Genomic DNA, 20,499 nt, shown 5'->3' on the forward strand with positions numbered 1-20,499 from the left:
TTCTCTCTCTTTCTTTCTTTCTTTCTTTCTTCTTTCTTTCTTTCTTTCTTTCATCTTTCTTTTTTCTATTTTTGGAGACAGTGTCTCACTTTGTCATTCAGGCTGGAGTACAGTGGCACGCCCATGGCTCACCTCAGTCTCAGCTTCCCAGCCTCAGGCATTCCTTCTACCTCAGCCTCCAAAGTAGCTGGGACTATGGGCATGTACTACCACCACATGTGGCTAATTTTTAAGCTAATTTTAAAATTTTTTGTAGAGATGGGAGTCTCACTATGTTGCCTGAGCTGGTTTCAAACTCTTGGGCTCAAGCAATCCTCTTGCCTTGGTCTCTCAAAGTGCCGGGATTACAAGTGTGAGCCATCGCACCCAGTCTCCCATCTCTGTTCTTACTAGTGTTGCTGCTTTCCATGGGAAAGGGTCACCAAAGCCAAACTAACATTTGTTTCATATGCCTGAGTCCTCAACCCACCCCAACACCACCCACCTCCAGAAATGGAATCATATTCTTAACTTTCCTAGAACAAGCAATACTTCAGTACAAGAAAAATAAGCCGGAGCTGCCCAGTGCTCTTGCAAGATTGTTACCAGAACTGATTCACAGGGCTGATACTTGGGCAGGGACAAGAGGGACTAAGAAGTTGAAACATTCTCTGTCTTGGGAGATTTGCTGACCTCTTTATAACTGTCCCACTTTAGGACAAAATTCTCTGTGGGTGTGGAGGTGGCACCCATAAGAACTCAAAGTAAAGTGAAGGGTGCTGTAATTGAAATAACTTTCTAAGTTGCATTTACTGGGATGTTAGAATGGGTTTTTCTCATAACGGTAATCTAAATATCTCCGAGATTTACATTACATGAAAACTTACAGAATCCCAGCCTTATGTCTTTTATTCTGAAGTCAGTGTTAGAAGAGGCTGGGAAAGCTCCTTCTTTAGCCCCCTGGGAGGTTGGGATGATCTGGTGCTTTCTATTATCACACACACACACACACTCTCTCTCTCTCTCTCTCTCTCTCTCTTTAATTCAAGCACAATGTAACTGGAATTGGTTCTTAGGGAGGTCTCCAAGTATTTTTATCTCCTCTAGATGTCCGGAGCTTGTTCCCAGAACCCAGTGGTTTTAGTCACTGGATGTTTTATCAGTGGAATAAAGACCTCTAAAGGTCTCTTTCTGAAAAGAATGAAATGTTAGTTGCTAGAGAAAAGGACAGGAACAATGTTTCTTTGCCCCAGCCCCTTCCCATCACAGTTTCTAATTATCATCTGTTTACTCAGAGTAAATAAATCTCCATCAATGGGCAAGGGTAATGAGGGCATTCATTTATAAGCAAGCAAGGGATGAATGTCTTTCCCAGTGGATGACTGAAACAAAGAAGAGAAGGATAAAGCCAGGTGGAAAATTAGCACTGATGTGAGTGAGATTGATAAGACACAACTCTAAAGGGAAAAAAGCAGGCAAGGTATTTAATGATTTCTGTTGGATTGCAACTGGTTTTGCCAAATTATTTTATATATACTTGATTTAAAATATGCGTCTTCAAAAAATTGTTGAGCTTTTCTTGAACCTCCTCCCATCCCCCAATGTTAGGGCTCAATTTGTTAAGCATTTGGGTACCAACTCACAAAACCACAAATGTCCCTGCTGAAGTTATTTTCAGTAACGGTCCATCAATATTCTGCTTCATTATATAGTGTAAAGATGTGGGTGGCTCTTTTAAATGAGACCAGCTCAACCATTTTGTCTTAAATGAAATCTGATAGAAAGTGAGATTTTCTTCCTCTAGATTTTAATTAGTCAGTCTTTACAATGCTGCCATTTATTCAGCTCTAGTAACTGGAAATCCTATTTAATCAGACCTTGTATCCTTGAAACCCCCCACAGTGCTACCTCATTAATGAAACCGGAACCTTGCTGCTCTCATACCAGAATCCAGAGTTAACTAAACACATGCACACAGGTTATAGAAGAAAATGGGCCCACTCTTAGCAGTATAATTTCAATTGAAGGGGCCAAAGTTGCATGAGTTCTCTCTTCTCATGAAGGGTAGTGATCCCTAGGAGCAAAATATGGCACCCAGAAAGTAGCCCCCAAAGAGAAGTTTTTCCCCATGATAGTCTGCTGTCCTTGTCTTTAGATTACTTTTCTCTACTGCCACCCCAGTGTAAAGGTATGTAAGATCTTGACAACTGTGTAAGGCATTTCAGTGTGTAAACTCTGCTGTATGGGTGGGTGAGGTGTAGGTGTGTTGCCATGCTGTTCAGCCAGCTTAGCATTGATGTGGAGCCCAAAACAGTCCTGCAGAGCCTTACCCCCTTCAAGCTCAACAGCCTCTCCTCTAGGCCTTGCTCCTTCTCCCCCTGTGGTTCTCACATTTTCTTCTGATCTTGGGCTTATACTGAATTCCCTTTTAGCTTCCTAGAGCCTATCCTGTTCATTCTGAGTATCTGGATAGGCATCAGCCCATGCTATGTGGGGAGCCCTCTAGAGCTTTCCCACCATCCCGATATCTCCATCAGCACATCCCAGATCTGGCATCTCACAGCTGTGCCCTTTCTGCTTTCTTCCTGTTTCTCATCCCCTTACCCCTAGAACAGGTGAATTATAGAAATACCAGAAGGGACAGTAGAAACACCCTAAGCTTACCTTTTAATTTACAGATGACTGGTGCTCTATTTAGGGACTTCCTCAAGTTCTCATAGCCAATTATTTACTCTAGAGCTTCCTGTTGGCAGAGCCCAGGACTGCAGAGCCCTGGGGGGTTACCTACCACACAGCCTGCCTACACACCAGTGACACACAAATATCATCCTTCTCAATGTACTCCATGGTTGGGAAGCACAGAACAGAGCTTGGGGGAGGTGCTGACTCCCCATAGAGCTCTCTCCTTATCCTTTCCAATGTAGGTCAATGCTTGCTCATCTGTTTCCTCACTAGTCTCTCTTCAAAGTTGTTTTGCTTTCTTTTTTTTATTCCCAGTTTCCTCTTGACCAACCTGGTCCAGACCCTGGCCCTATCCCCAGCATGGTTCTCCTGTTCTCCTCTTTGGGGAACTCTGTACCACCCCAGTTAGCAAGATAAAGGCAGCCACTGACTTCTCAAGAGTATACCACACTGCCTTACGACATATAGGCATGTTCTAGGCCTCATATGATGCCGTGTCTAGAAACATCCTATCTGGGGCCTTCTGTACATCCGTGGTCACTTCTGTAAGGTGTGAATATTTGGGTCATACGGAGCTGAGAGATTCTGAGCAAAGTGGTAGACCCACTTTAGCTTCTCTCACTGCTCGGTGGCCCTGGCGCAGGATAGATTGGGCTGGCCTACTCCATGCATCTGCAAGGAGTGCTCTGAGGTTGTGCAGTGCTCAGTTAACTATTAATCTTATTCAACAAATTCTTACTAACTGCTACCAATGAGGAAGGCCTTTGGTGAGCTGAGCACACATTGATGAGATACAGCAGCCATAGAGATCTATCTGGGGCCTTAAGGATATGCTTTAACTTCTTTTATTCATTCAGCAAATATTGATTAATTTCTAACTCTTAAACCTTTGTACTAGGGGCTAAGGATGCAGTGGTGATAGGATGAATACAGTCTCTGCTTTCATGGAGCTTACATTCTAGAAGGGAATGTAGATTAAAAATAAGTGTATACACAAGTAAATCATGACAGATGCTAAAAGTTCTGTGAAAGTAACAAAATACTAAATTGGGAAGTGAGGAGATGAGTGGGAAACCCACTTTAGACTTTATTGAGAAGGTCCTGTTTAAGCTGAGATGTGAGGATGACAGGGAGATCATCGGATAAAGAATAAAGAGAGAACATTCTAAACATAATATAGCATGTGCAGAGGTCCTGAGGCAGGAAAGGTGTCACGGTGAGAGCCATCCCTATGGACGCGTCCCCTGATTCTCTCCTTTCCACTTGTGCCACAGAGGCTACCTTTTAGAAAGGGAACAGGCATTTCAGTTTTTCTGTGTGTGACAAATATTTTTGCTCTTTTCTCTCTTGCAGAAATGGTTTAAGCAGCGCCTGGCGAAGTGGCGGCGCTCAGAAGGCCTGCCCTCAGAGTGCAGATCCGTCACAGACTAAGGAGATGGCAGGCGCTGACAGCTTCACTCCATGAAGACCATCTGCTGTTTCTCTCCTCTGCTTAACCAAGCTGTTGTGGTTTTTCAGCATAGTGTTATATGTTCCATTGCTAGCTGTCCTGCTATTTACCACAGTGTTGTATTTTTTTCTAAATGTACATAGTTAGAGAAGAAAATAACAATAGGAAGCTACGTGTATCTTCTGTGTAAAGCAGTGGCTTCACTGGAAAAATGGTATGACGTGCATTTCCCCTTGAGTCATGATGACAGATGGTGTGAAAACCATCTAAGTTTGCTTTTGACCATCACCTCCCAGTAACAATTTGCTTTCATAATCCATTTAGCAATCCAGGCCTCTGTTGAAAAGATAATATGAGGGAGAAGGGAACACATTTCCTTCTGCACTTACTTCCCTAAGTCACTTTCCTTATGTTTCATCTAATACAATGATGGTTGAGTTAAAATACAGAAGGGGTGTTTGAGTATTCAGATTTCATAAAACACTTCCTTGGAATATAGCTGCATTAACTTGGAAAGAAGCCTGTTAGGCTAGAAGACAGAAACTCCAACTGGCAAAAAAGCAAGGATCTAAGAAAAAAGCCCACCAGAGGTCTTGAATTTACTGTATTTAAAAGCATTGGTTAAGTTTATTTTGCTAAATAAAGTGAACTGCATTTTGTCTCTAAAATGATATTCTAAATAAAATCTTAACTTTTTGTTGAAGATGCACTGAGTGAGTTCTCTGCAGATTTTCAACCAAATAAGAAACATATCAAAGAGAAACAAAATGGCTCCTATACGGTATGGGCTGACTGACCAGAAGAGCTGCCATTTTCTAAATTCTTGCTACTCAAAGTGTGGTCCAAGACCAGCCTCATCAGCATTAACTTTAAGCTGGTGAAAAATGCAGAATCTCAAACCCCATTCCAGACCCAGTGAATCAGAACCTGCATTTGCAACAAGGCTCTCAAGTGGTTTATATGCACATGGAAGTTGGAGCAGCACTGTTCTAACAAACTCTACAGTCAATTTGCATCCATTTACTATCACAGCACACTAGATGTCTGCTATGGCCTGAATGTGTCCCATCCCCCTGCCCACCCCCATCCCCCGCCCCTGACAAAATTCATATGTTGAAACTTAATCCCTAAGGTGATGATATTAGGAGGTGAGGCTTTTGGGAGGTGACTAGGTTATGAGGGCTCCACCCTCATGAATGGGATTACTGCCTTATAAAAGAGGCCTGAGCAAGCTTGTTTGCCATTCTGTCATGTGAGGATACATAGAAGGCACCTGGGAGGAATGGACCCTCACCGGATTGAGGGCTCACCATGGTCTGCTGGTGCCTTGATCTTGGAGTTCCCAGTCTCTAGAACTGCGAGCAGTAAATGTATGTTGTTTACAAATTACCCAGTCTAAGATATTTTGTTATAGCAGCCAAAGAGACTAAGACACCATTTTAACAGTCTATCAGTTAAGATTGTGTTTGATTGCATGGAAGAGTAACTTGATTACAATGGATTAAGCAAATAGGCTTGTTTCTTTGTTCTCTTTTCTTTTTTTTTTTTTTTTTGAGACAGAGTCTCACTGTGTTGCCCAGGCTAGGGTGCAGAGGTATGATCTTGGCTCACTGCAACCTCTGCCTCTCAGGTTCAAGTGATTCTCCTGACTTAGCCTGCTGAGTAGCTGGGCTTACAGGTATGCACCACCACACCCAGTTAATTTTTGTATTTTTAGTACAGATGGGCTTTCGTCATGTTGGCCAGGCCGGTCTCAAACTCCTGGCCTCAAGTGATCCACCAGCCTCAGCCTCTCAAAGTGCTGGGATTACAGGTGTGAGCCACTACACCCAGCCGTTCCTTTGTTTTCTTGATTGTTTTTACATAAGACATTACCAGGTAGGTAATCCAGGGCTGTTAGAGTAGCTCCCTCATGTTGTCAAGGAGCTGGGGTCATTCCATCTTCCGATTTTACTATCTTTAGTACACAGCTTTTGTATTCATGGATACCTGGACACTGCATCTGCATTTCAAACAAAATGAAAAGAAAGAGGGAGAGAAAGCATAGGGCAAATGCCAGCTAAGACTTTCCTCTCTAAAAAGATTTCCTGGAAGCCCCCACCTAGCAACTTCCACCTATATCACATTGGTCAAAGTGGGTCACATGGTCACTCCTAGCTGCAAGGGAGTCTGGGAATTGGGGCATTTGTAAATGAGCATAGTGCTGCCTTGAGCAAAATTAGGGTTCTGTTGGTAAAGAAAAAGGGAAAGATGGATATTGGAAAGGCTGCTAACTACATCTGCTAATCCAGCCTGGAGTGACACTGGTATACACTTCTGAACTCTTACCTCCAGTTCAGGAACAGTCTTTCCGGTTCTCTAAAATTAAGAACCCTAAAGTGGAAACACTAACAATTATTTATTTAGAATATAGATGTTTACAAGATCCTATTAAACATCCCTGGGTGAGCTTCCTCTTCCTGTATCTTAAAACATTTCTTCTGAAAACAAATACATAGTGCACCAGGGTCTGAGCAAAACAGCCTCATATCTAGCAACCTCTCCTGCAACCTAAGTAGTGGTGAACTGAATTGTGGACAAAGCAGACTGAGTATGGTGATTAGTCCATGTCAGGCAATGAGAAGAATACTAAACCAGGTCTAAGATCCAGGTCAGAAGTCTTTCCAACACACCGGAGACATGATTCAAGAACAACCCAGAGCAACAGCCAGGCGTGGTGGCTCACGCTTGTAATCCTAGCACTTTGGGAGGCTGAGGAAAGCAGATGACTTGAGCCTAGGAGTTCAAGACCAGCCTGGACAACATGGTGAAACCCTGTCTCCATTAAAAATACAAAAATTAGTGGAGAGTGGTGGCATGCGCCCGTAGTCCAACTACACATGAGGCTGAGGTGGGAGGATTGCTTGAGCCTGGGAGGCAGAGGCTGCAGTGAGCTGAGATCATGCTGCTGCACTCCAGCTTGGATGACAGATTGAGACCCTGTAAAAAAAAAAAAAAAAGAGAACAATCCAGGACAAAACCAGCTGGGCAGAGAGTGTGCCTTTAGCTTGGACCCAGAAGCCCCATTTATGGTAAAAGGGTCAGTTCCTCTGCCCAGTAGTCTAGAGTCCTTGAATGGCATGTGATGGGAGGGAATGAGGGTTCAGTGTACTTTTAAATGCAAATATGTTACCAGTATAATCTCCTTGAGTTTGCTTTTTCAACTGTGAAACAGGGATAGCAATATTCTACTAAATTTTTAAAAAGTACTTTGTAAATAGTCATAATAATTGCTACTGCTACCAAGTACTAACAGACAGGGTAAGGTTTACTTTGATGCCTGAGACAAGTCTTCATAAGAATGCAAAGCTCTAAGTTTTATTGTCAGGAGTCTCTTTTGGATACCCAGGGTCATACACCAAAACAATAATGCCCACCCTAGACTGAGAAAAACTGCACAGTGCCCTCTCTCTCCACCTTGTATCCTAGGTGTGCAGTTGCAGACACTGTTGGTTAGCTGGACCCATCATCATACCCAAGCCCCTTCTCTGTAGTCACGTTTCTTTCACGAGACTGTAAGGGCTGGAAACACTAAATCCTCTCTTTTCCATTCTCCCTTGAGGCTGTGTGGTCATGTGACACAGTCTATCCAATGAGGATCAGGCTGAAGGCTGGAGGTCAAAAAGCCTTTGGGGAAGGCTTTTGCATTTCTTGATAAAAGGGGCTTAAGCAGCAGGTTCTGTTCTTTACTCCTTTCTTGCCTTGTACCATTTTCACTTGTTCATTGTAGAAACAGAAATAAGCAAAAAAGGAAAAGAAAGAAATGATAAAACCAACAAAACTCATAAAAATTACACATGATAGGACTCCAAAAGTTAGAGAGAGGGAAACTCCTGCCTAATGAAATTAATAAATGTTTAAAACACTGTAAAAAATTACCCATGATCCCACCACATAGAGGTAATGTCTTACTAATCTTAATATTATGCTGTATCGTATTGGGGGAAGTCATGTTTTCTATGCATAAATACACATGCAACAGGGAGAAGAAACTTAATTCAGAAGCTAGCAGTAGACTGAACCATTGTTCTGAGAGGATGGAAGGATGCTTGCTAAGGAAAAAATTGGTTGTCTTGTTCAGGAAAACATCTTTTTTTTTTTGAGATGAAGTTTTGCTCTTGTTGCCCAGACTGGAGTGTAATGGCTCAATCTCGGCTCACTGCAACCTCCACCTCCCAGGTTTATGCAATTCTCCTGCCTCAGCCTCCCCAGTAGCTGGGATTATAGGCGCATGCCACCACACCCGGCTAATTTTTGTATTTTTAGTAGAGACGGGGTTTCACAGTGTTGGCCAGGCTGATCTTGAACTTCTGACCTCAGGTGACCTGTCCGTCTCAGTCTCCCAAAGTGCTGGGATTATAGGCATGAGCCACCACGCCCAGCCTAGGAAAACATCTTAATAGTTTTGGGGGCTGTGAAATACAGGTCTAGAAGAAGAGCAAAAAAGAACTCAGTGGCTGTGCATAATAAAATAGCATTTGTCCCATGTAGATTCAGGTAAGATGACGTTTAGGATCCTTGGGCACTTGGACAAAGGAGAGGTGGAGGAGAACGATTTGGTAAGGGAGGGCAGGCACAAATGTCAGCTGACCCAGAAGAGCACCAGTGAGAGGCTGGTGGACTGGGCTTAGGAACTTTGAAATATCAAATGTTCTATTTTCAATGACTATCTATACAGTGCTGTGCTTGCTGTCGCTGTGCTGTAACTGTTTTTTGCTGTCTTCAACCTTCCTGACAGGTCTGTCTCACAAAGTGGCCTTGTACTGGTGACACTTTAGGGAGTGGGGAAGGACCTGCTTGAGCCAAGCTTGCAGCAGGCAGTAAACAGTGAAAGCGCTTGCTTCTGTCTGCCTCTTTTCTGGTAATAGCACCTTTACATTTGGGGAATTACTTCTACTTCATGTGGTCCTGGTAGAGTCATTAATCACAGTGCCCCAGATTCCTCCCCCATGACAGTTAGACCCAGGCTGGCCAATGACAGTGTCACATTCCTTGGCATACATAAACTGAACCAAGTATGGGCTCTTGACCTCCAAGATTCAAGGGATCCTACTGCCTTTACTTCTGTAGTCGCTTGGGCTATAGGCATGCACCACCATACCTGGCTAATTTTTTTTTTCTTGAGACAGGATCCCAGTATGTTGCCTAGGCTGGGCCAAAGTCCTTTGCCAGAATTGTTGCAATTGGACTCAGAGGGATGGTTCTATGTTGTCACCCTTCATGGAGAGTTGTGAAAATGGAGGGCTGGGGTTGCAGGTAGCCTTCGACTCGGCCTCATGGAGAAAGTCGTTCTGTAAAGGGAGGGAAGGAAGCCAGGCAGATGGGAATGAGAAAGTCTTGAGGCCTTGATTCCCACTCTTCCCAGGGCTACCCCAGCCTTCCTGGCTCTGTGAACTAGTGAATCCCTTTCTCGGTGTATCTGTCATTTGTAATAAAAAAAAGAGTCCTAATGGTAGAGAAAATAAAGGAAGAGAGAAGTGCATGGAGGGAAGAATCTCAGCCCCTAGGGTAATTAAGAATATAGGGGAACTAGAGATTCATAGTAAGAGGTAACCAGAAGTAGCACTAGATTTTTCCCAGCCAACGGGAACTTGAGAAAAATTATTTTTACATACTAAAAGAAAAGAGAACCCCCGACAAGTGGAAATATATGGACTTCAAGGAGTTACATAATTTTTAAAACTATATACAAATGTACAGCAGATATGTTACCCTCTTTTTTTTTTTTCTTTTAAGAGATAGGGTCTCAGCTGGGCACGATGGTTCATGCCTGTAATCCCAGAACTTTGGGAAGCTGAGGGTGGGCATATCCCTTGAGCCCAGGTGTTTGAGATCAGCCTGGACAACAGTGAGACCTCATCTCTATCTCAAAATTTAAATTAAAAAACAAATAGAGACAGAATCTTGTTTTGTCACCCAGGCTACATAGAATATGGTGGTGCAATCATAGCTCACTGCAGCCTTGATCTCCCTGACTCAAGGGATCCTCCTGCCTTAGCCTTCGGAGTAGCTGGTACCACAGGCACTTGCCACCACACATGGCTACTTTTTTTTCCTGACATGGATTTTCTTTATGTTACCCAAGCTGGCCACAAACTTCTGGGCTCAAGCAATCCTCCTGCCTCATCTCCCAAGGTGTTGGGATTACAGGTGTGAGCCATTGCACCTGGCCTGTTACCTTCTTGGAGACTTTTTGCTACTCTCTCTCAACTCTTGCCCTCATGTGTAAACCTTTTTCCATATCTTCTATTGTCCACTGAAAAGTCCTTTAAAAACCTCATATCAACTGTTCAAATGTATCCTTGTCTCAACAATGCCAGAGTGACTAGTAACAATAGTGGTAATAATACAAATAATTTGAAACTTCACATTCTTTTCCCATGATGGACGTACTAAGAGGTAGTGAAGAGGATACAAGCCAGGCAAGAATCTGGGACATCAGCCACTGCTTATATTGGCGAGGCAGGAGATAAGATTTTTTGGTTTTATGAAGCCTGGCATTATGAGCCTGGTGAGCTCTATAGAAACAATTATAGAAACAGAGGAGCAAAGGTTCCTAAAGACCCTCTCCTTTACCTTCACCAAGACAACTATATCATTACAGATAGTGAGTACTGCTGCATGAGGAATGTGCTCCTGTAAACAAATTTCAATGTGGCTTCTTAGAAGAGTCTGCCAACTAAACTTAGAAAAACATAAGAAATACTGATTTGAATCTCAACTTATGTAACTCATCCAACTACTAAATGCAATGACAAACTGACTCATGGTTCATATGAATCATCCCTAGCGTTCCAGATTAGTAATGCAGAAGGCGTTTCTTTCTTCTTTCTTTCTTCTTCCAGATAGAAGCTCCCTCTTCCCACTCCTGTTAAAAAAAAAACAAAAACAACAAAAAAAAACCTCTTTATATAGAAACTTGGCATTCTCTGGGAGTGAAGAAGGCAAGTGTCCTGGGATAGTGACCCTAAGAGGAAGAATCCTCAGGGGCATAGGAACTGTAATCCAGAGGCATAGTTTCATTTCATGTATTCATGTACGAAAAGGAGACCACACGTGTATTTATGTAGCTAGAAAGGCAGGTTCAGGGAGAGAATTCTGGTTGTCCCCTAACCCTTCTTCCCTTCTTTCGGTAGTTTTATCTGGGAGATGGTTGCCTGCCTAAAGGCTAAGTTTTCTCTCCTATTTTATAGTTAGCTTTTTAGCCAGTCCCCAAGATGCCTCCAACAATCTCTGCCTCCTGGTATTCACACCTTTGCATAGTCCCTGCCCACACTATGCCACAGAGTTGGTCTGTGTGACTAACACAATTAAGCAGAAATAATTCTAGGTCACTCCTGAGATTAGGTTCTAAAGGACACTAAGCTTTCTCTCTCTCTCTCTCTCTCTCTCTCTCTCTCTCTCTCTCCCTCTCTCCCTCTCTCTCCCTCTCTCTCTCTCTCTTCCCCCTGGAATTACTTGCTCTGGGAAAAGCCAGCTGCCATGTTGAGCAGCCCTACATGTTGAGAAGCTCATGTGGCAAAGAACAGAGGACTCCTGACAACAGCCAGTGATGAGGTGAGCTCTGCCAACAACCATGTAAGTGAGCTTAGAAGTACATTCTCCAGCCCCTGTTGAGCCTTCAGATAACTGCAGTCCTTTAGCCACAATCACTCAGCTAAGCTGCTCTTGAAATTATTTGATATCATAAATGTTTGTTGTTTTAATCTGCTAGGTTTTGGGATAATTCATTACACAGCAATAGATAACTAGAACATTACATGTGGCCAAGGAAGTAATATGTGCCACTTCAGGATCATGCCTCTAAAAGGAGTAAGTATGCTCTCTTGTTTCTCCTTCCCACTTCCTAGAATGCAAGCATAGTAATGAGCCACCTTACCATTGAAGCCACATGGGTGCCAGCAACACCTTAGGGTTGGAGGACAGCCATGCAGAAAGAGCCTGAGTCTCTGTATTCAGGAAATACTAGGTTTAGCTGCACTAACAAACAACTTCCAGTCTTAGTGTCTTCAAAGCAGCGGTTTATTTCCAACTCCCTCAAATCTGCAGCAGCTCTGGGCTTCTAGAGTTGCAGTTTGACAGTGACTACATTCTTCTACCCAAGACAACGGCTTCTATCAGGAGGGCTCTCTACACAGCTACAGGTCTCTCCAGCTTTCGGTAACATCTTCCTCCCCTTGACCCTCCCTTTGACCCAAGCCTAGACGTGGTAACTGTTGTTAGTCCCAATGCTTCACTATCCCTTGTTGGTTTCCCTTAATATTCTTCATATCTTTGTAGAGTTCCTTCATTAAACTGCCTTCAATTACCTCTGCCATCTATCTTCTGTCAATATCCTGACCAATCCAATCCTTCTTCCTCAAACGATAGCTAAGTAAAAACAGCCAATGACATAAGAAATGGAAAGACATGTAAGTCCCAAAGGATGATCTTTTAGATTATAAGCAGGGTGAACATGCACTAGCACCCAAGTCTCACAGTGCATGGAAAAAATATCCCCTTTGTTGTCATCATCAACGTAGTGAGAAGCAGTGGCATCTAAAATATTTGTGAATCTAGGCCAAATCATTCCAGTAAAAAGCTATTTGACCTTACTCCAAAATTAAAGCTTATTCCAAAATAAAGTATCATTGACATACCAACTTAACTCCTCAGCTGTGCTTCCACTGAGTTCAGGCAGAAAGTTCTAAATTACGGCATGAAGTTTCCCAGGTTTCTGTTTTGAACAAGTGTATTAGTCCATTCTCACACTGCTACAAAAGTACTACCTGAGACTGGGCAATTTATAAAGAAAACAGGTTTAATTGACTCACAATTCCACATGACTGAGGCCGCCTCAGGAAACTTATGATCATGGCAGAAGGCAAAGGGGAAGCGAAGACCTTCTTTACATTGGGGCAGATAAGAGAGAGCTAGTAAGAGTAGGGAAAACTGCCTTACCGAACCATCAGATATCATGAGAACTCACTCACTATCATGACAACAGCATGGGGGAAACCACTTCCATGATCCAATCACCTCCCACCTGGTTCCTCCCTCAACACCTGGGGATTACAATTCAAGATGAGATTTGAGAGGGGACACAAGGTTCAGGGAGGCTTCCAAAAATCTCCTCACTGGCCACAAAGTGTAGCTCACAGCCCAACTCATTGCATGGAGAAAAAAAAAAAAAAAAAAGAATGAAAGAGGAGGAGAGAGAAGAGAGAGGGATGCTTATGAGGTTCACAGAAAGAAAGATAACTCTTCAAATGAGGAGACGCCTCTTCTACATTAAAAGCAAACAGACAAAAAGCCTCATTTGGAAGTCCTCCCTGAGGGGCCACAGGTAGGGGACCTAGAGAAGGATAACTTCATTCAGAATAGCGTAACTTTGCTCCAAACACACCAGCTCCCAACAGGGAATCTGAAGAGGCCAAAGGGGCAGCTAACAGATAATGGAATATGATTGTTGATCACAGAGATGCCTAGGACAGAAATTCCTGTGGGATCAACAACACAGCTAGGAAGAAAATGAAAAAGTCAGATTCTTCATCCATTTATTGAAATATTCACCAAGGCTGGGCATGGTGGCTCATGCCTATAATCCCAGCACTTTGGGAGGCTGAGGCAGGTGGATCTCCAGAGCTCAGGAGTTGGAGACCCGGCAGAGCAGGGTTTGGGACCTGCAGCCCACCATGTCTGAGCTCCCCGCTGCAGTGGGGTCCCGCGCGGCCTGAGCGTCCCCCACGGGCGCAGCCCCCTTTTCCGTGGCGCCGGGTCCCATCGACCGCTCAGGGGCTGAGGAGTGCAGGTGCACAGCTGGGACTGCTGGGCAGCTCCGCCTGCACCCCAGGGCGGGGTCCACTGGGTGAAGCCGGCTGAGCTCCTGAGTCTGATTGGAGAACTTTAATGTCTAGCTAGAGAATCGTAAATACACCAATCAGCACTCTGTGTCTAGCTCAGTGTTTGTAAATACACCAATCAGTACTCTGTGTCTAGCTCAAGGTTTGTAAATACACCAATCAGTACTCTGATTAGTTAGTATCTAGCTAACCTAGTGGGGACTCGGAGAACTTGTCTATCTAGCACTCTGTCTAGCTCAAGGATTGTAAATGCACCAATCAGCACTCTGTCAAAGTGGTCCAATCAGCTCTCTGTAAAATAGACCAATCAGCTCTCTGTAAAATGAACCAATCAGTAGGATGTGGGTGGGGTCAGAAAAGGGAATAAAAGCAGGCTGCGGAGCTAGCCAGCAGCAGCAACCCGGTTAGTGCTTTTGTATGTAATGGGAGGCGTGTTCCTTCTCTTTTGCAGTGAATTTTGCTGATGGTCGGTTTTTGGGTCCATGCTGCTTTTATGAGCTGTAATACTCACCAGGAAGGTCAGTAGCTTCATTCCTCATAGCGTGATCATAAACCCACTGAAAGGAAGATGCTCCAGACACATCTGAACATTTGAAGGAACGAACTCCTACACACCATCTTTAAGAACTGTAACACTAACCGCAAGGGTCCGCGGGTTCGTTCTTGAAGTCAGTGAGACCAAGAACCCATCAATTCCGGACACAGTCCCAGCTGCTGGGGAGGCTGAGGCGGGAGTATCACTTGAGCCCAGGAGGCAGATGTTGCAGTGAGTCGAGCTCGTGCCATTGTACTCTAACCTGTTGATCGAGTGAGACCCCACCTCAGAGGAAAGAAGAAAGAAAATGTCACTCATTCTAATTCACAACAAGCAATGAAAACAAAATCCAAAATCATGTATACTTGTTAGGATGCTTTTTGCTACAAGTGACTGAATAGTCAAGTGAAAGTGGCATATCAGGTTTTCTGTTTTTCTGTAGGCCATTCCAGGTTCCGTTAATCCAACAGCCTGAGTAGGCCAGAGCGCTCAGTCATCCTTTCTGGAATTTTCTTCGCTTTCTTCTCATGGTCCAAAAATGATTGTTCCAATTGCAAGCACCGCATTCCACATGACATAATCCAAACACAGGAAAGGTCCTGGCTTAAATTGTCAGGCACCTCTCATTTCATCACAGAGGAAAAGCCTTTTCCCAGAAGCTCCTTAGCAGTCTTCCCTTCTGGAGTTGGCCCACATGCCCACTCCATGCCTATAATTGGTGAAGACAATCAGCACTTGGAACAGACTGGCACATAGCAGAAGCTTATTACATATTTGTTGAATGAATGAAAGGTGAATTGGATTACCATGGTTGGCTTAGGCCATTGGGTTCCCTAGAGCCCATTTTCCTAGAACACATTGTTGCTCAATGGCTGAAGAAAACTGGCATTTTCTTATCAAGGAAGAAGGAAGGAATGGCTATTGGGCAGTCAATAGTGTATGCCATATTATGCTATTTCTTAAAGCAGGGAACCAGAGCAACCCATTAAAAGGGCTTATTGTTTTCTAATGGTTACTTTGTAGAAGAAAATGTTTTGGGATTTAAACAAATTGTTCATGCAAGGGGTATCTCATTAGCGAACAAGTTACACTATTCTGAAGAGAAATGAACATTTTTTTTTTTCTGCTCCAGTTTAGACATCAGTTTGCGTAGATATTCCTCCTGCCTAAACCCCATCTGGGTTGGGTATCCTTCCTCTGTGTTATCATGCACTCTGCCTCCCCACGTTACAGCAGTTACCACACTGGATTATATCCACTTATTCTCTCCTGCAGTACAGGCTGTGTTCACCAAATCCTGTTTCCTTTTCTTCTGTGCTACCTTTCTCAATCCCCTTTGCAGTTAGGTGTGGCCATGTGACTCAGTCTGGTCAATGGAATGTGAGTAAAGTAGTATATACCACTTCCAAGCTTGGCCATAAAAACTGCTCGTGCAGTCTCCTGGCTTTCTCTTTCTTAATCTGCTGGCTTAATGGAGAAGACTTTGTGGACATAAAAAAATGTGGAAGGAGGCTGGGATCCTGAATGACTGCATGGAACAGAATACTTGTCTTCTCAGCAATCCACGCTATTCTAAGATGACGTTGGTGAAGAATGCATCTTTTGTTGTGCTAAGCCACTGAGAATTGAGTATTTGTGTTTTTGTTATGGTCGTTATCCAACTCTAACGAATACAGTTACTCATTAGAATAAAAACTTACTGAAAGTAGAAATCTCCTCTGTGTTGTTCACCATGCTGTTTCTTGACCTAGCACAGTGCCTGTCACATAATAGGCACTTAAGACACTTTTAAAAACTGAAATAAACGTAATTCTCCCAACATGTATTGAGTACCTACTAAATGTCAAAATAGCTTGAACTTTGTAATGCCATTGAAAAAACCTAAAATATTTCTTCCCTAAATTTTGAGGAGTCAAAGATACTGAAACAAAGTGTTGAGGACACTGAAAACAGAGGAACGCTCTGCTTCAGCCTCCATTTGCCTGGTGGCAAACCCTTCCTTCCTTACTGGGGACAGCACTTGCTTGTGGGTCAAAAGAGGGCATCAGCGGGCAGCAGAGGACTCAGGGAACAGATTTTACGATCTTCCCACATTGTCCTGTCTTTTAAAAGACTGGAGCCGCTCTTTCCTTTGTCTTGTCACTGTGTAGGATTTATGGCTCTTTGTTAATATGCTATTTAATCTTAGGCCCCAAGCTGGCTTGAGAAATACTTTTAAACTGAAACCTCTCTTGCATGGTGGGTGCAGCATCTGCTAATGAGCTTCTGCTTGTTTTCCTCTTTTTAATCTGATTTTTGTTTTCAGGAGAGTATCTCAACTAAGCACCTAAAAATGGAGGAAAAACAAACAAACAAAAAAAAAGAACTTGTGTTTTCTCCCCTACATTATATTAGTAATTTTTGATATCACTTCATAGCTCAATATAGAAACAAATGTCAACAGAAGAATGGTGAAGTTCATAATTCAGAAAGGAGAGTTTTATTTCTCTTAAAAGTTTGCATCCTGCAGGGTTGCATTCTTATGAGCCGGGAGGCATAGCATCCAGCCAGGGCCCGGAAACAGACACTTCAACGGTGGAAAGAATAAGACTGGAATTTATGCTCAGCAGGGTGGCCAAATATACATATTCAATGAGGTATAGGAGGAGTGATGAATATTTATGAGAGGAGGAACATGCGCATGTGCAACTGAACTTCATGCCTCTCCACGTTCCCAAAATGGTGGTGTTAGCATTGATATGAGAATGGGGTGCTTGTTTATTTGTTTGAGACGGAGTCTGGTTTTGTCACCCTGGCTATATCGCAATGGTGCAATCTCAGTTCACTGCAACGTCCGCCTCCCAGGTTCAAGCGATTCTCCTGCCTCAGCCTCTCGAGTAGCAGAGATTACAGGCATGCACCACCATGCCTGGCCACTTTTTGTATTTTTAGTAGCGATGGGGTTTCGCCATGTTGGCCAGGCTGGTCTTGAACTCGTGACCTCAAGCCATTCACCCGCCTGGGGCTCCCAAAGTGCTGGGATTACAGGCGTGAGCCACTGCACCTGGCCCAAGAATGGAGTTTTCAACCCTCTGAAGTCAAAAGGTGGAGGAAAGATCATAGAAATCCTCACTGCGCATTCTCCATAGACTGGACAGAACCAATCTGTGCTCTAAGGAGGCCTGTCCGACCTCCCCATTCAGTCTTGGCCTAGAACGCAGCTTCCAAGGCTTCTCTGGAGTCCCATTGACCAAGAAATAGTCCGTTCAGTCATTTTGGAGGCTTGTGATTTTATTTTTCTCATTGACAATAAATCCCTTAAAAAGAAGGGCTGAGAATTATCTATTGTGATTGTCCTTTTTGGCAAAAAGGAAGGTAGGACAAACACTGCATCTCACTTTTTTTTTTTTTTTTTTTTGAGACAGAGTTTCACTCTTGCTGCCCAGGCTGGAGTGCCATGGTGAGATCTTGGCTCACAGCAACCTTCACCTCCTGAGTTGAAGTGATTCTCCTGCCTGAGCTTCCCAGGTAGCTGGGATTACAGGCGCCCACCACCACGTGGGCTAATTTTTGTATTTTTAGTAGAGATGGGGTTTCACCATGTTGGCCAGGCTAGTCTTGAACTCCCGACCTCAGCTGATCTGCCCACGTCAGCCTCCCAAAGTGCTGGGATTACAGGCATGAGCCACCGTGCCCGGCCTGCATCTCGCTTTTTAACCTGTGAGTGGTTCTAAGAACTCCAGGGGACAAAGTGGATGGTGGAAACTTCCCCCCAATTTTCATGTGTTTAAAAGGACACTTGTTAGCGCATTTGTTGGTCTGTGGATCTGTCTCTAGTTTCAACGACGTGTGGATAAAACAGACCCAGGACTCCCTCTTTTCCACCCTCTGACTGCCCTCCCATCTCCTCTTCACCTGCAACCTCCAGAATCACCTTCTCCACTATCTCCTGCTTCTGGGGCTGTTGCAGGACTTTTCTGTAGTTCAGCTAAAGATGGGGGTCCTTGTCCCACAGCCACGAAAGTTTAGGTTCAAAGACGGTTTGAAGGGTGAGTAAAACAGAGCTTTATTGGGTGAAAAGGAAAAAAAGGGGGGAACAGGGACTCTCTGAAAGGCCAGAGCTCCTCTTGGTGTGCTTCCCACCTCGCAGTTTGAATCCCAGCTTCCACACAGGAAGAGGAGGGGCCAGACTCTTCCCTGCTGCAAACTGCCTGAACTCCTCAAGGCTCCACCATAGTGCACAGGCTAGTTGGAGTTTTTCTGGCAACCCTTCCCACCTGACTGTGTTATGACCAGCCACACCATTTTTGTGGTTACCTCCTTGTTGCTGACCAACCAACCATGAGCTCCCAGATTTATCAGAATTATTCCACATATGTGGAGGCAGCCATCAACTCCATCTATGGTCTTCCTACAATTACTTCTCTCTGGGCTTCTATTTCAACCTTGATGATGTGTCTCTGGAAAGCGTGGGTCACTTTTTTTTTGGAGGTGGGAACAAGGTCTCCCTCAGTCACCCAAGCTGGAGTGCAGTGGCAGTGGTACAATCATGGCTCACTGCAGCTTTGACCTCCTGGGCTTAAGTGATCCTCGCAACTCAGCCTCTCGAGTACCTCGGACAACAGATGTGCACCACCACACCCGGATAACTTTTTGTTTTATTTTTGTAGAGAGTGAGTCTTGCTCAGGCTGCTCTTGAACCCCCCGGGCTCAAGTGATCTTCCTGCCGCACCCTCCCAAAGTGCTGGGGTTACAGTCATGACCCACAGCACATGGCCTACTTCTTCCACAAATTGGCAGAGAAGAAGCACTAGGGTGCCCAGTGTCTCTTGAAACTGCAAAACCAGTTTGGCGGCCACACCCTCTTCCAGGACATCCAGAACCATCTAAAGATGAGTCGGGTAGTACAGATGCAGTGCCTTACATCTGTCATCCTAGCACTTTGGGAGGCCCAGGTGGGAGGATCTCTTGAGGCCAAGAGTTTAAGATCAGCCTGGGTAACACAGCAAGACCCTGTCTCTACAAAAAAAAATTTTTTTTAATTAACCAGGCATGGTGGCATGCACTTGTAGTCCCAGATACTTAGGAGGCTGAGGTGGGAGGATTGCTTGAGCCCAGGACTTCAAGGTTACAGTGAGCTATGGATCATGTCACTGCACTCCAGCCTGGGTGACAGAGTGAGACTCTGTCTCAAAAAAAAAAAAAGTTAAAAATACAAATCAAATTTTTTTCCCTACCACTAGAATTATTAAATTAGAACCTCTGCAGGTAGGGCTTGGGAATCTATATTTTTAACCAGCTCCCCAAACATTCTGATGTCCAATGAAATATGAGAAATATTGCTGCCTACCTTGCCTATGCTCATGTGTTTTTCAGTAAGTTAATTGAAAACAATTTTAGCATCTCCCATTCCATCAGATCCCTTTCCCTTTTAACTAGCTAATGTCCATGCTAAGAAACTGCCTAAAAATAGCTTAGGGTTTCCTTCCTGCTGGCACTGGTGGGGGTAAGACAGTTACAGGCTTCCCCTCTCACCTCTGTTTTTATTGTTTGTCTTTCATCAGTCAGCTGCAAAGCATTACTGGCTCCATATCTCACAGGTCCTTGCAAATTTCGTGCTGCCAGGACTTGGCCTAGGTTAAGGTAGCCATTGACTTTCTTTTCATCTCAAAAATGACCACTGGAATTCTCATTGTTGATGAAAGTGTAAAATGATACAATTTCTTTGGGAAAACTGCTCAGCAATGTCTACTAAAGTTAAATATGTACCCACTCCATGACTTGGCAATTCCACATCTAGCTATATACCCAAGAAAAGTTGAATATGTACATCCACAAGAAGGCATGGACACCGATGTTCATAGCAGCTCATTCATAATAGCAGCAAACTCAAAACAACCCTTCTGGGTTTGTCCAGTAACAGAAGAATGGATCAATTTATGACATATTTATACAACACTATATAGCAATCATTTAGAAAACAATTGATACAT

At 43.8% G+C, this 20,499-nt stretch overlaps 1 protein-coding gene across 12 annotated transcripts in view; it reads left to right on the top strand.

The window, feature by feature from the left end:
- The window catches only part of HOPX (HOP homeobox), a 34,115-nt gene extending 29,295 nt beyond the window's left edge, over nucleotides 1-4,820 (top strand). For all 12 annotated transcript variants that reach the window (XM_011937267.1, XM_011937228.1, XM_011937209.1 and 9 more), the window contains one exon: nucleotides 4,015-4,820. In XM_011937267.1, the coding sequence (XP_011792657.1) occupies nucleotides 4,015-4,092 (78 nt within the window). In that variant the 3' untranslated portion in view covers nucleotides 4,093-4,820. The remainder of the gene's footprint in view (nucleotides 1-4,014) is intronic.
- Nucleotides 4,821-20,499: the final 15,679 nt, after the last annotated feature.

Source organism: Colobus angolensis, unplaced genomic scaffold (genome assembly GCF_000951035.1).
Source record: "Colobus angolensis palliatus isolate OR3802 unplaced genomic scaffold, Cang.pa_1.0 Scaffold100, whole genome shotgun sequence".
Classification (NCBI taxonomy): Eukaryota; Metazoa; Chordata; class Mammalia; order Primates; family Cercopithecidae; genus Colobus; species Colobus angolensis.